This window comes from Micropterus salmoides, unplaced genomic scaffold, assembly GCF_014851395.1.
Source record: "Micropterus salmoides isolate LMB-PRFRI ecotype aquatic unplaced genomic scaffold, ASM1485139v1 Ms_hic_scaffold_15, whole genome shotgun sequence".
Taxonomy (NCBI): Eukaryota; Metazoa; Chordata; class Actinopteri; order Centrarchiformes; family Centrarchidae; genus Micropterus; species Micropterus salmoides.
In genome coordinates, this window is record NW_024040596.1 from 14456164 (window position 1) to 14472093 (window position 15930).

The 15930-nt window shown below is 39.9% G+C and overlaps 2 protein-coding genes across 2 annotated transcripts in view; both read left to right on the forward strand.

The window, feature by feature from the left end:
• myo3b (myosin IIIB) overlaps window positions 1-7867 on the forward strand; it is a 70214-nt gene extending 62347 nt beyond the window's left edge. The window contains exons 35-37 of the mRNA XM_038720488.1: window positions 155-201; window positions 577-731; window positions 7735-7867. Coding sequence (XP_038576416.1) covers window positions 155-201; window positions 577-685 — 156 coding nt within the window. The 3' untranslated portion in view covers window positions 686-731; window positions 7735-7867. The remainder of the gene's footprint in view (window positions 1-154; window positions 202-576; window positions 732-7734) is intronic.
• Window positions 7868-11075: 3208 nt separating this feature from the next.
• Window positions 11076-13332, forward strand: sp5a (Sp5 transcription factor a). The gene is made up of 2 exons (XM_038721082.1): window positions 11076-11395; window positions 11791-13332. The coding sequence occupies exons 1-2, from the start codon at window positions 11345-11347 to the stop codon at window positions 12865-12867; spliced, it is 1128 nt and encodes a 375-aa protein (XP_038577010.1). The 5' UTR covers window positions 11076-11344; the 3' UTR covers window positions 12868-13332.
• The last annotated feature ends 2598 nt before the right edge of the window (window positions 13333-15930 follow it).

Here is a 15930-nt window from a genome sequence, read left to right on the forward strand (position 1 = left end):
ATCAGACTCACTTGAGCCCTTTGATCAGAAAAAATTATGCTGTGACTTCTGATATTATCAGCATCTGCTCGCATTCAACACAAAATCACTTTGAATTAAAAATTAATGACTCTCTGCTCATCTTTTGACTGTGTGCTCTTGGCCCTTTCCTCAGAGAACTCTGGATTACCAGGGGAGCAAGAGGAAGCCGAGAAAACTTGGGTAAATAACTGCTTTCCTACTTACAGCAACTCTAAACAGAGCAGGCCCTTTGTGAAATAGGAGAATCCAGAAATGGAGTTGTTTTCTTTTAATGTAAATGGAGAGCCGAAAATAACAGGCTTTTTATGAGCAGTTGCTTTGCGTCATTAGAGAGGGGGTTACATATTAAGGCTTTGTCAGCATGCTAATTTAATTGTTGAAGGTCTGACTTGTATTTGTACTATAAATTACATCCTGGTTCAGCTCAGTATGCTTAAGAAAATGCATGTGCCTCATTGTTGTATCTGCAAATATTGTTTTTATTCTAAATCCCATCAAGACTGCTCTGCATCCCAGTTGCTTCTCACCACTTTCTCGTCTTCTTTCCCATCACAGTCAAATCAAAGTTCTGGATGGAGAAGATGAATACTACAAATTACTGTCAACTGTGGAGTCGATCCCTGAGGAAGAGTACGCGACCGCTCCCCCCTCCCACCCTTTCTAGCGGGCCTCTCGTCAGTCAGAGCTGAGCCTTACATCCATGTCAACCGGTAAGACAGACGTGCCAGACATGTAGACAGACACTCCAAAGAACATCCTCTGTGTTGGATGTGCTGTGGTATGTGGAGCAAGTAGCAGTATTGCAGAATAAGCGACCTGTATAGGCGATTCCCTCAGCTGTTTGGAAAGTGTTCACAGGAACACCTTCCTCATCAGTGACATTATTACAAGTTTTCTATAAGCATTGTGCTATTCTGTGTAGTAAGACACCACAGTTTCTCCATTTCAGCTTAGGTTTTATAGCCATAATGCTTGATATAGTTAGAGATGTTACATTTTGCAAGTAGAGGGGCTCCAGACTCCTACCTGGTGTATGTTATTGAACTTTTTCTTGTCCTGATTTTGACTTGCTGCTTTTATGCATCTCATTGTGGCAAAAATTTGTAATTTAATGAGCGTCATTTTTCCAGAGGCCTTTTCGGGGTCTTAAATCCTGCACTAAATAAGAAATTATTATTCAGCTTACAAACTGCTGTGAAATGGTACAGATGTTGCATCAATAAATAAATGAATGGCAATACACGTACCTCAAAGAATACACATCATCATGTGGTGCGCTGGGCAGGGAGGCTTCATTAATAAGAAGCTATTTCCATAGTCATCTTGAAACACTTAAATGCTGAGCATCCATTTGTGTTTTTAATGCTGTTATATCAGATGTTTAAACTCTATACCAGGGCTGCAATTATTCCATAATATTAAATTTATAATGATATGAACTCAAGAAAAGCAAACATATCATTTTTTAAGCTTTAACCAGCAGATGTTTGCCATTTTATCTGAATAAATGACACCAATAACAGTTAGTTTTTGTCAATTGACTGATCAGTGATCATTTGGCATTGCTCCACATTTACTCTAAGGAGCCCCTCATCTCGCAGGCAGTGTGTTTCTAAACTCAGTGGTGTTAACCTGACTTGGGAAGATCTACCTATTTTGAGCATTATGTCTATTGTCTAAGACAGATCCAGAGACAAATCCCTCTGAAACCCCAAACTCTCTCTACAAGTTCTCCCACAGCGAGCTGCCTGTAGTTAGAGGGGCTTTGTGCAGTCTGAGTGCTGCAATAGCCTCACACAGGCAGAGCTAGACCTCAATTTGAATTTCACCCTAAATACAGGAATTTTCTTTTAAGATGTGAAGTGTCGGAAATGCAGGGCTGGCGAGTTGATTTGTAGAGCTTTTTTTTTTCTTCTTTTCAATTTGCATATCATTTACTGCATCTCCCTTTGTTGACACCCGAGGGCCTGAGAGGAGATTTTGATCTTAATAGGAAGAGTAGGGTGGTATGACTGAGGATCTCATCCTCCTTATTCTCAGCAGGGAAAACATTAGAGCTCTGCCTAGATAGCGAGACCGGCTTCACTTAGGTTCAGGTTCATGGAATCCTGGTGGGTTTAAAGAGGTCCAAAGTGTTCATTAAACCCCACTGCTGAGTGCTGTGAGGGTCAGACTGTGAGGACTGACTCATCACCTAAACATTGCTGGTTATATATGTTATTTCTGCTTTTTTAAGCATGTGAAATATAATGTAATTAAAACATGGTGCAAGTAAAATTTAAGATGAAAAATGGTTTGTAGTCCAAGGGTTTTTTCGCTTGAAAACACTGTGGTTTTATGTCTTTCATTTTCCAACTAAAAGTAAATATTTCCATCTAAATTGTAATGAAGTATTAAGTAGCATACAATGGAAATACTATACTCAAAAATGTGTACTGAAGCACATACTTGAGTACTAAATGTACTTAGTTACATTACAACACTGCCCCTATTTAATGACATTTAAAAGCAATGGTTATCTAAATAATGTAATTTTTTCTTGTGGTTGTTTGAGATTTGGTTTAAATTATCTGTGGACAACTATTAAAAAAAAGAATCCAGCTGTATCCATGATCAAATTAACTCACATAATTAAGCTGCATCAATAATAAACTTTTCGATTTATTGTCATATTAAACTCAAAGAGTAATACTCCAGACCACTGGCAGTGTTATAATGTGGTGTCACAGTTAGTTCAGAAGCATTTCACCTCCGGTCGAAGCCACAGATCCTGCAATAATTAAAATCCTCGTTGTGCATTACTCCCTTGCTGGGATAGATGGCTCCTCTGAAGAGCAGTCTGAAATAGGTCACCCCAGCACCCTGTAGTGCATCTTAAAAGTACACTGAATCAATTAAGTGTGATCATGCTCCCTTGATTATTTTGGCCCTGTTTTTACCATGGTGAGGAATTTCAAATAGGCTCACTAGTTTGAATAACAAGGTTGGACTGTGGTGACAAATGGTTCCAGAGTGGGTGTTTCTTCCCCTGTTTTTCTCTGCCAAATTAACTCCCTGGCTGATTGCCTGCTTTAGCATATGAGAGGAGGTGAGCGGAGGTGTGTACGTAATTGCCTTGGTTAGCTGATTATGTGTTGCAAATGTTATGAAATACTTTCTCATGAGAGATGTTCTGACCTAATGAACTGAAGCTCCTGTGTTTGCATGGACTCCTGGTCGTGTTACGGGGTCTGCAGACGCAGTGTCATTTCAGCGTTTGAGTCCCGACACCTGTGTTTTCTTAAATACGTCTTAGTGAATCCAGCTCCCTCTTGTTTTTCCTCATTAAATCTGACAACATCTGGTGCACGAGAGAGGACTCCTTTAATGTGGCTAACGTTACTGCTGGTGTTATTCTTGCCATTTTAGCTATTTGCTTCATGCGTAGTGCTTTCATTAGAGCTCCATCCAAGGCAGCCCCCAAACATTGTTATCCAAAGTTTTAAACCACCTTTATGAAAATTGCTCGAACTGCAGCCTTAACAAATGATGAAAAGCTTTTATTTTCGAAAGAAGCATACTTACCTTTTCACCTAATAGTGATGTCTTACTTCAAAGAGAGAAGACGATTAGGCCAACATTGTCCTGTTTTATATCCTTGGAGTTCAAAGAGAGAGTTTGAATACTAGTATTTCATGTGCAGTCTTTTCAAATATTGTTTTAATGCAGTATACATGCTTTTGGTATCCAGATGTGTCCGTTTTCCACCACAGTAGAATATATCACACTATAATATGATTGCATACCACAGTTTGATAAATGAAGAATTAATGCCAGGTCCAGTTCCCACCAACTTCAAGGACGGGGGACAAACAGACACCTAAAATAGCTACAAACTTAGCATTGTGAGGCTAATGATTGGTGCCAAAGAAAGTGACATACATGAGCGTCAGCCAGATGTCAGGTGTGTGTTGAGGGCTCTGAGCAAAAGAACATTCCCCAAAGACGGCATTAATAAAGAAACTGGTTGAGCCAGTAGATACAGAGCGAGAGAGTAAGAGGCATAGAAGAACAAGGAGATAAAAGAGTCTGTTGAGTACATACATCAAAGGTCTCTTAATGACAAGGGATGCCATTAGGGTTACAGTGGCTTTTGTTTCAGCTTCCTCACACCTGCAGTTTGTTGAGGGCACCGTTTTGTTGTTAACATTTGCATGAATATAAAATGCATGCACGAGGGGATAAGAGTTTGTTCCCGACTGCCAATCTTGGTGTTGACCAAATGTTGTGGCCAGAATTACAGCTTCCTTTTCATTTGCAAATACATAGAGATATAAGCATTCTGTTGCTTCCTCGTGTAAAGAGGGATAAAGCTAGAAAAGGCTTACATAGAACAATAGAAACAGTATGGAAGAGCTGTTATCCTATATATGCCATGAAATTTATTGACTTAAAAGTTTTCTTGCTGCCTCCGGTGCTGGAGTGGGATTTGACAAATCAGAGCGTGAAATTGTGATTAGCCTCTCTCAGTTTGTAGACGGAGTGGGGCACTAGCAGACTTGGCATGGCCAAAGGTGTAACCTGTTTTGTTTTGCCCCGGTGCTGCTTTCCCAGATGGTGGTACCAGCTGCCATTGAATAAACGCTGGACGGGTAACAGTGTGAGAATTACCACGGCCTTGTTTCAGTTTGGGAGGCATAACAGAAAGCTTTTTCTTTTTTTTTTGCCACAGCCAGGAGGAGCAGGGACGTATCACCTGGTGTTCAACCAAACGGCCTTTTGATTGAGGTCACAATAAAGTAGTGTCCGGTATAGTAGTTTTAAAATGTGTCCTAAAACTCCTAGATTTCTCAAATTTATGTATGTAGTAGTCTGTGGAGACCCCCACTGTCACATTACAGTATTTTCTTTACATGCCCCTTAAAGGGGCTATATGTAAGTTTTTCATTTTAATAAATCAAATTGGCATTGCCTTATTGTCAGTGGGCTCAAAACTCACTCAGAAATGAGGCACACGCCTGTTTTCTCCGTTGCTTGCATCAGCCACTATTTTGCTTTTAATGAGAGTTCTCCGGGTCGGATTCAGCCCTGTGCGCGCTCCCGAGCCTCTCTGACTACAGCGACAACGACATGCAGTCCACTCACACCATAAAACAGCCGGCTCACAGCAAAACACAGGCTCCACGTAAGGATCCAAAACAACAATAAAGGTTTATGTGCTGAAGCCCATCAGACCAAACAGGTTCAGATGATGGTGAGTAAGAACAAAGTGAGCATTAGTAAAGCTGGAGAAACACAGTAAAAGTCACGTGAGCTCGCCGGCTAAGGCCGCGCAGTTGCTAATGTTATCCGGTGCAAAGTTATATAACGTTAGCTTTCCACATGTAAAGGTAGCCTATATTGATGCAGCCAGGAGCAGCCAGCTAACGCTACAGGAGCTCGGACCTGCTGCTGTTTTCTTCATAACATTCAGTTTATGTTTATACTCAGGTACACAGCTTCTCCACCTCTCAGTCGCTGTAACTAACTGTAATAAACCGGTCACAACATCCCAGAGGAAGGAAGAGCCATCCACTAACACTAGTTACAGTAAAGTTACTGACTGCGGTTTAACTGTTATCAAGTGTGACACAATCTCGTTATAATATTCAGTCCACTAACCGTTTCATTATCATCTAGTACATGTAGCTGTGCTGACATTGCTGAGCCTCCGGTGAAAGATACACAGATAGTAAGTGCAGTAAATGTATCGTGATCATGTAACGAGCATGGATTAGTTCAACCTGCAGCTGATAAAAATATTACTGTAACGTTGCAGTGGGAGTTTACCTGAGTTTCCAGCTCTGTCTGTTCTCCCTGTCTGTCTATAGCTGCTGTCACTCTGCCTTTTTTTGTGAGGATTGTGCCGATATGCGGCTCGCTGCGCTGAATGAAGTAACGTTACGGAGCCGGTGTAGACCTGCCTCTGAGACGGGAACGTTGAAATAACAGGGCCTGAACATGTCTGAGTGAAAAGCCACAGCCTGCATGCTGGTGTTTCTGCGTTTATTGCAGGATTTCTGTATGACAGTGCTTGTGTTTTGGATTATGCTCACTCATGACTTCACAATTCAGCACGCGTACGAGCACATGTCTGGTTGCAATCTTAGAACTGAACCGCTAGTGGCCGCTGGATCACCTGCTTTATTTTTATTGACATTTTTTAGCTAAATGAGTGGGTCAATATGGGCAACACAAGGCTTGTACAGGAACAAGGTCTTTCACTGACAAATGTAATCGGTTACATCATATAGGCATATATATATATATACATTTTTTATTTTACATATTGTAACATAGTATTAAGATAAAGGTTCAATGTCTCCAAAGAGTTTATGTCATTCATTTGTTTTCATTGCTTCTCTAAAAGTAAATGTTTATTTAAATATTACTAAAATTAACAAATGTATGTAGATTATTCAGCCCAGTACAACATGGAATCTTGTTCTACTTACAAACCTGAAAACATTCATGTTTTAAGTATCAAAAATAGCATTTCTGTAAAAGCAACCAAGAACTTGTTCTGTACGGTTGAAGCATTCACAAATAACACTATTTCAAATTTCCCACAATTACATACCAACAGTTGCAGGAAACATGTAGCGGCTCTTAATACCTTGCTCAAGTGCTCTGGAGCAATAACGCCTGGAAAGTGGTCACTAAAGTGAAATTATATTTAGAAATTATATAAAAGTTATAATATAAAAGTATAATAAAAACCTAAACCACCTGTTCTTAAAATCTGGCAACATCTGAATATCTGAAGACAGTTAAGTTGTTGGTGTCACAGTATTTTTGATGTTTGGAGATCTTTTTATTGTAATATTTCCTGCGAGAGCACTGCAGTCTGTACCCTTGTACATCATCATAGAGGGGGGAGAGTTTCCCTCTTTAGGGATGGATTAACACATCCCGGGTGGGCTGAAAGAAGGTAAAATGACCTGTCCCGCCTTACGTGACCCTGGGCCAACCCGGCACATTGCCACGGCTTTACTCTTTGCTCTTGAATATGCAGAGATCCCCAGCTTCATAGGCTCGGGAGAGAGAGAGGAAAAAAAGAGATGTATCGCATTGCAGGGAAAATTAGTGAGACCAAAGTTGGAGTTTCTGTGTGTTGGGGGCTACGAACAATGGCAGCTTTCTGTCAGACAGCAACTTCAAAGGTCTTCTGAGTGACTGCTCTGAGTTATACTTTGTTGTAGATCACTGAGGAAATTCACAGATGTTTTCTCATACGAGACACCATTATAGCGGCTCAAGTACCCGGTAGCCTCAAGCGTCTCTCCCTCTCCGCCTCTCTCTCCCTCTCCCCCCACACTCAAACTCTCACTCTCACACATGCACCCTGCACCACCTCCCCGCTCACCCCACCCTCATGCCCAAGTCTCTGATATGTCTCGTATGAGACAGATGTGGAACCTGTTTTCTCTCCAACTGTCCAGAGAATATGGAAAGTTAAAAGGGTTCGTGTTGTGGCATTGCCCCCTGACTCTTGTCAAATCCACAGTCGTCACTGTCAGTTATCTCAAAATGCTCAAGTTCAGCTCCTCGTTCTCAGAGCCGTTTGGGGTCAATACAATAAGTAGTAAATCATTCTAATAAAATTAAACAATTAAATGCAATGATAGTGAAAAGTACTTTTGAGTGTGCTGCATGATGGGCATTGTCAATGCAGTTTTTCTCTCTCTTCTGCAGATTGCCTTCTTCAACTCTGAACTGGACCTGAGCCAAAACAAACTCAGCAACTTGATATCTATTGTACATTTTTATTTATCTCTAGTAAGCTGCCATTTTATATGAGTCAAATAAATGTGTTTAAACTTCTTACTTTTGACTGTTGGTGTTTTTCTTCTTGTGTTTACTGGTAATTGATGGTCCTTTTCACATAATGAGTCACCTGTTGAACATTTAGAATAGGTTTCATTTTGTTTTAAACTCAAGATATTCAGATATCTGATCAAAATAGGAATATGAGCCAAAAATGCAGGTGTGGTTTTCTGCCTTTTTATATGTGGAAAAATACCTGCTTCAATTTCCTGCCTTTTAGAGGCAACAACTGTGTGTGTTTTGTTTCCTGTAACTGCAAGACTATCTTCTTTAGATTTTGCTAACTCCTGAATTCAGCTTCCTACATGTCTCCCCTCTTAACAGTATTTCTGTCGATCAACTCTCTGCTTTATGCTTTAGTGTATGAAATACACGGATGGTACAGACTGATTTCATGTTCAAACCTTTGAGTACACAGGCAGAAAACTATTGCAGCAGGGGTTCCTGCAAGTTAATTTTCCCATCAAATGCCGCAGGATAAGATTCTTACAGTCAAATCACTGCTGAGGTGACCCTGTAAAACTTGAGGCATGGCCATAAGACCGTAAAGGTTTGGAGCAAGTAAATTACCTCAGGGACTGGACATTGTGTCAAGCACACAGTCATGAATTTCTTACAAACTATATCAAAGTCCTGCTCAGCCAAATCCATCCCTCAGCTGGAGTCCCATTGAGATGCATTAAAATGTAAGAACTCGCATTTAGGGCTGAACCGAGTGTCTCAAAAGGAAGATATCAATAATTTGGTAATGCTGATGGTTCACAAAATTCATGCAGTTGTCACATATGGCTGGAATCTGACTTAGTGTAGCATGACGGCTCACATGTAAAGCTGATTTATGTGAAAATCCACCATAAATCGGAATTAATATGTATTATTTTAATGTTCATGAATCACCGCTTCTATTCAGGATCATAGAAAAATGTTAATTCTGTTTTAGGGTGGATTCTCCCTTTACTTTAACAGTCGTTTGGTTTGACATAAGAGAGCAGATTACAACATTTGACATTTATCTGACATTTAAACCTGGAAGGAGAAACTGACTTACTTCTCTTCTGCACAAATACAAACTTTTGGAGTTGACTATGAAATTGTTTACAGCTGTGATGGCTGAGCTGGTCAGTAATTTAGTTGGTTACAGCTGGTTAACTGAGTTTACTGTATTTGGCCTTTTTAGAATGATCTTTTCAACTGTTTTGGGCCCCCTTGTGTCAAAATCCTTTAATACTAAAGTGCACAAAGTGAATGCATGTAGACTAACAAAGTGCAATGCACAAGACATAAATAATGGTTTTAGAAATTATTAATAAATCATTTACAAATGCTTTACAGTTGATTTGGATTCCATTAATTAATAGCAAGTTTTGCGTTGCCAGGTTGAAATAAAATCACTTTGGTGGCTGTTTATCCTTTGTGTCGGTTATAGTTTAGTTATAAATGTTAGTATCTACTCCAGGGTTTCTCTTTTTCTAATAAACCGTCAAGTCTGCAGTATGTCATCGATAAAGTGTTTTTATAAGAATCCATCTTACTGATGAATTAAAATCATAAAATAGCATGCCAATTTGTCTCATTATCCTGGGGGAGAATAAACATCAGCAAGGGATTTTTTTAACAACTTGGCAACCCGACAGGTGTTCTTTCTTATAACTGATTTATTAACCATTAGTAAAACAATTAATTGTTAGTTAAACAGTGTATAAAGGGTGCCTTCTAAAAAGTGATCATGAAAATACTGTTCACACATTCAGATGTTGAAACCATTTACAATATGACTTGGGATGACTTCCAACAGGTCTAAGTTATTAAAGAGCTAAATGTAAACAAATACACACACAGTTGTGTAAATGACAGATTAATACAATGTTGCTCAGGATGCAAAGCAGTGACCTACCTGTTTTCTGCACATTTTTAAAAAACTTTATACAACAAACTGTGTCACCCACTGCTGCCATAACTTGATGTAAACAAGATTGATCTCCACTAGTTTTTTATCAGTCAACAGTGTGACTACACTACTCCTGTAGCCAGTTTTGTAGTTTAACATGGCTCCAGTGTAGCCCAGCAGGACTCCCCCTTTCCCTCATGACTGTGTGTAAAGCCGTGGGAGAGGACTGGGAACATTAATCCCTTCAAAGGAACAGATCTAATTCAAAATCTGCCGCTCCAAACTAGTTGAGAGGACAGTGATTGTTTCTGCAGGGAAGCCAGATAAAGATCAGAGAGCTGATATAGAAAACTACAACTTTCATTTCGACTGCTCTGTCACAAAAGTTTGGATATTATCTTACGAAAACTGCATACTTTTTCCATCATAAAATGTTTTGAAACAAAAAAAGGAAAGAATATGATATTGTACACCAGTTTAGCCTTTGTGTTAAAGTTCCCTTACATTATAAATACCGCTGTTTAATTTGGATGCATGGGATCTTGTGCTTTTCTGAATGAGAACTTCTTCATTGACCTTTCAAATTTACAAGGAATCTTAATTGAGACATGAACATTTCAAGTGCTGCTTTTGTCACCTGATTTAAAACAGAGGTTTCCCTTTATGTCATGTTAAGTAATATGTTATAATTTGAATTAGCTGCTGGAAGTTACCCTAAGGCTCTAAAAGCTTACATTTTGATGCTCAATAAAGAGAGGGAATGGGGGTGGGGAGTTGTAAATCAGGAGTAAGGTTCTGATAAAACAAATGATTGAAATGAGCAAGGAGACTATTTAAATAATTCAGAGAGGGCATAATTAAGTGTTTAATGCCCATGTTGTAGTTCAAAGGAACAACAAAGAAAATTTAATTCAAATTAGAAATGTAAAAGAGACGCAGATTCTTCCGAGATGAGAACTTTGTGTTGAGTCACTTGATTTGGTCTCCTTCCTCCATCAAACAGTCAAGGCAACTCTCTTGGAGATCTCCAGAGATAACAATGTCACATTGTCACATAGGGTTCTGCTACAAATCCTTAATTACAAAAAGAGGATCAGATGACTACAGCATCCAATACCGGGGTCTCCAGGCGGCATGGGGGTCTTTGATCAAGAAAATCCAATTATTTGTGTATATACATTTCCCACATAGTGATTACTTCATTAATTGTCCCGCCTTTATCTCCTCCCTTCCCATCCCCCCTAATAATCAGCTCCTTTATCCAGACCAACAAACACACCATAGGAGCTTTGTGGATTCAAAGGATTTGCTTTCCCCTCTCAAAGAGCCGCTATTCTTTGATGATTGGGCAGCGGCAAACTTCAAAGTAATAAATCTTATTTCTGACTGGCTGGCGGCCCACCAAAGTCCTTATCAAATTCTAAGAAGTGATCCCTCACTCTTCAGATAGACCGAGGATATCTCAGAGAGAGGAAGCACACAAGAGTGAAGACCTGCTCGACACGAAATTTTACTGCGAATGCATATTTATCCAAATTAGTGCTGTTATTTTTTTTATTGTTTTCATCGAGAGGGAGGAGGACGTTTACCATGGCAGCAGTGGCTGTACTGCGGAATGAAACACTCCAGGCTTTTCTTCAGGTTTGTGCGCAAGTTTCTGTAGTATACTTTACACGACTTTAATAACTTGTAAACTTACCCAACCGAATTGGGTTTTACATTTGGGTTACGACTTCTCTTGTGTAATTATATCATAAGATAAAAGTCTGCTACTTTAATGGGCCAGTGTAATATTTAATTACTAACGCTGTTTTGCGTGTTAACGACTCCTGCTGCAACATAACGCCAACTTTTATGTCACATCACGATTCTGGCTACAGGATCGATCAGCAGAGCAGATGGCATTCAAACTATTTAGACAAACTATTCCATCATTCGGTTAAATATTAAAACGCAGCGAATTTTCTGTCGTGTTTTACCTCAAAGTGTGTAAGATAATGATTGTAATACAGAAAATATGTGTCTCGGTTATGCAGGATCGCACTCCAAACTCGTCTCCAGAGAACTGTAAGCACTCTCCGCTGGCTCTCCTGGCTGCCACTTGTAACCGGATCGGGCACCACCACGGATCCAACCCCACAGATTTCCTCCAGGTCCCTTACGACCCGACTCTGGGCTCCCCTTCGCGTTTATTTCACCCGTGGACTAACGAGGGGACCCCTCAGAGTAGCCTGGCCAGCAACGCTACTTTCGGACTATCCTCAAAGCCCCAGCTGTCTGCGCACATCCAGAGCTCCTTCAGCTCGCACCACGAACTGCCCCTCACCCCTCCGGCGGACCCCTCGTACCCCTATGACTTCTCCCCTGTGAAGATGTTACCTTGCTCCATGCAGTCTCTGCAGTCCACCTGCCCTCCCACCTACGTCCCCGCAGTCAGTTACGCAGCCCCAACCCCCATTCCGCCCGCAATGCCAAGTTTTGTCACGGGACCCTCCGGCCTTGTGCACCAGCAGCAGAGACAGTTGTCCCCAAACCCTGGAGAGGATATTCCGTGGTGGAGCCTCCAGCAGGGGAACCATGTCAGTCACACTTCCTCCCTTGGTCCCCATCGCTTCCAGCTGCAGAGGGGCTTGGTTCTGGGACATACGGACTTTGCGCAATATCAGACGCAAATCGCGGCTCTGCTGCACACAAAGTCCCCTCTCGCAACTGCGAGGCGGTGCAGGAGGTGCAGGTGTCCTAACTGCCAGTCCTCCACGTCCAGTGACGAGCCGGGGAAGAAGAAGCAGCACATTTGTCACATACCGGGTTGCGGGAAAGTTTATGGTAAAACTTCTCACCTCAAAGCGCACCTGAGGTGGCACTCTGGGGAGCGACCGTTTGTGTGCAACTGGCTGTTCTGTGGGAAGAGTTTCACCAGGTCGGACGAGCTGCAGAGACACCTGAGGACTCACACGGGGGAGAAGCGCTTTGTTTGCCCAGACTGCTGCAAGAGGTTCATGAGGAGTGACCACTTGGCAAAACATGTCAAAACTCACCAGAACAAAAAAAGCAAGTGCCATGACAAGACCCTTGACCATGTCAAAAGGGAGGACACGAGGAATATGTTGTAACACCACTTGTAGTCATTTAAAACAGTACAAATCACTAGTGCAATACAGTCAGTCCTACATTAGTTAAAAGTACACAGTGAGCTGCATTTTATAGGGTATTTTGTTTAGTTTGGTGGTTGATTTCTTACATACAATAGTTTCTAACATTTGCTGGTCTGTGTAGCACATTTTTGTATATATAAAGTTTCCTAATTTAATTTGGGACCATGGAGAACTTATAGCTCATGAGTTTGGATTCACTGTCTATATCATATGAAGAAGACAAGTTTTCAACTTGTGTTTTGATCATTGTCTTCGGTGGAAGATCTCACTCCCCTGTAAATTCTATTTAATAGCTTTTGTTGAATGAAAGTGTCCGTTTTTTGCTCCATATGGGGTGTTTTTAAGCATGCTCTTGAAAAGATCTGCTATTGTTGATATGACCCAAATACTGTGTGAGAATAAAGATTATAACATTTTCCTCAGCTCAAGAATAATTAATTTGATATCCCTGATCAACTGGCTGATGATATAGATTCAGTATTGCCTGGATTAGTGTGGCTTGTGAAATTGTTGTCAAAGTTACTGCAGTCAGTTTATTTTTAGTTATTAATTTCTGTAAAATCTTAAATTTAAGTGATTTGAGGAAGAAAGTGTGCAAATATTTAGTTTGGAGCAGTTGGTGATGGAAAAAAAGTGAGTCATTCACCTAAAATAGAACAGTGTTCAGAATAGCCAAAAGTGATTTTAAAGACGAAAAAGATGTCTGCATTGAAATCCAATTTTGTTTTTCCATGCTACTCTACTGCTATTGTTGTTTAAGCTTTAACATAAGCGATGCGATATTTAAGTTTTGAGAACAGAAGTTGAGTTGATCTGGACTGTATTTGAAAATCTTCGCAGGAATGTTTGTACATACACTGTCTAAAAATGTACAATACAATGTTAAACAGTGAAATAATAGCTGTGTGAGCCCTGATATCTGTCCGCCAACTGAGTAAAAACGGACATAAAGCATGTTAGATATTCCTTTCCATCATATGTAGACCTGAGCGCTTCAAAAGTGCATACATGTGCTAATATTCTGAAACACAATTTAATTAAATCCCAAACTCTACAAGGTAGGTTTATTTGTCATTTTACAACACAGGATTGTATAATGGGATTTAGTTTTTTGTGCCCTTTATACTACTAACGAAGAGCAAACATTATGTACAAAAATTATATAAAGATATACAGCTATTTTGCATGATGGAGTACTGAGGATGAATTAAGGAGTCTCACAGCCTTTAGGGAAGAAGCTGCTCTGGAGCCTGGTGGTACAACAGCTACTATAGGTAGCAACTGTACTTTTTTCAGTATGGATGTACTAACTAGAGTATATTATGAGGTGAGAGGGTTTGCCAAAAATGTGCTCCTTTTCATAGATAAAAATGCAAACAACCCTCAAAATAAATTAAATTAAATTGTACATTAAGCTGTTTGGAGAAAATCACTCGTTCACCACATTTTCTTCACAGTTGATGTTAATTTTTCCTGCCATTAGAATCAACTGCAGGAATGCTCTAATTTGTTAATGCCCTCTAATAGATCTGGGGGATTGTTTTGTGCCACAGTTTTTGCATTTAGTGTTTACCCCTGAGGACTTTGCAGTGACACTGAAGGCTGAGATGAGACCCATTAACAGAGAAACACTTTGCCTTTTACCTGGAATACCGCTGAACTTGTGTTACACACAGGATGTGTAGCGAGTTCAATGTCTTACCTGTCTGATTCAGTTACTCAGAGCCATAATGGGCAGTTTTTTGACCAAACTAATTGTCTGAAAACTCTTTCTAACTTCTTCCACCCATATTTTCCCATAGTGACTGGGGACTTTAAGTGACTTTCTAGTAAAAAAAACTAACACAAAACTTGATTTTCTAACCTTAAGGCAACCACTTCCATACAACTAATCAGCACAGAGAAGTGATGCACTCTTCAATACCTAATAGATCTGAACGATGATCCAATGATCCCAACATCGAATTCAGTAACTCAATTATGCAGAGTAGCACTGCTGCATGCCAGCAGTGACACTGTTGTCCTGTCTGTTTCTGAGGGATCACTCAAAATGTCAGTATGAAGAGAATAACCACTGCCAGTCATTGGGTTTTTGACAGTTTTCTGCCTCAACAGCGCCCCCTTTTGTAAGTTTCCTCAGTGGTTCGTCAGAGCAGACAAATATTATTCTAACAAATGTAACTGATTCCTCTAGAGGTCCATGCTTGAAAGTGAATTACATTTGACATCAGAAAAAGACGTTTTATCATTCTTGTGCGTCTTACATGTTGTGCACTCTGTTACTCTACTCTTATAAATCAACCTTTAACTAACAGTGCAGTAGCTTTATTCAGGTTTCCTTGTTGTATGGTGGTACAGTTTGCCGCAATATGAGTTAGAAAGTTTTGCCTATTTGAAATCCAGTTTAGTTCAACTCAATTCATCTGGTGACTTAAAAGTGCAACCAACTGACTTCAAAATGCAATTTAGAATCTAATGTAAACATAGAGGTTGCCTCCACACCAAAATTCAAAATACAATAATATAATTGTACAATAAAATAATATAATAATATAATTTGAACCTGCTCACTCCCAAACTGACTTCAAACTGACTTCAAACTAACCAAGGACAGTTGCTGCAAATTAGCATCACCTGGAAGCCCCATATTTCTTATATTTGTTGCACTATGTCTCCTTATACTACGTAACAATCTTGTCCCTATTTAATAAAAAACTAATAACTAAGTTATTATGTTTACTAGTGTTGTTAAAGGGTTGTTTACATCAGTAATATTTGTTAATAGCAGCAAATCAGATCTATGTTTCTTAATGATCATCAAATGAAAAACAAACAAAAAGAGTTTTATATAATTCTATAAGCCAGATGATTCAGTTATATGCAGTCTGAATGCACCTGTATTTTATATGGGCAGAAATTACTGGTAGGCCCTTTAAAACGAGCAAGACTATGCAGTTTTGTGTTATATTTATCAGCCGTTGTATTTGGACCAGAATTTGCATATTATCCTGCACTGTACTA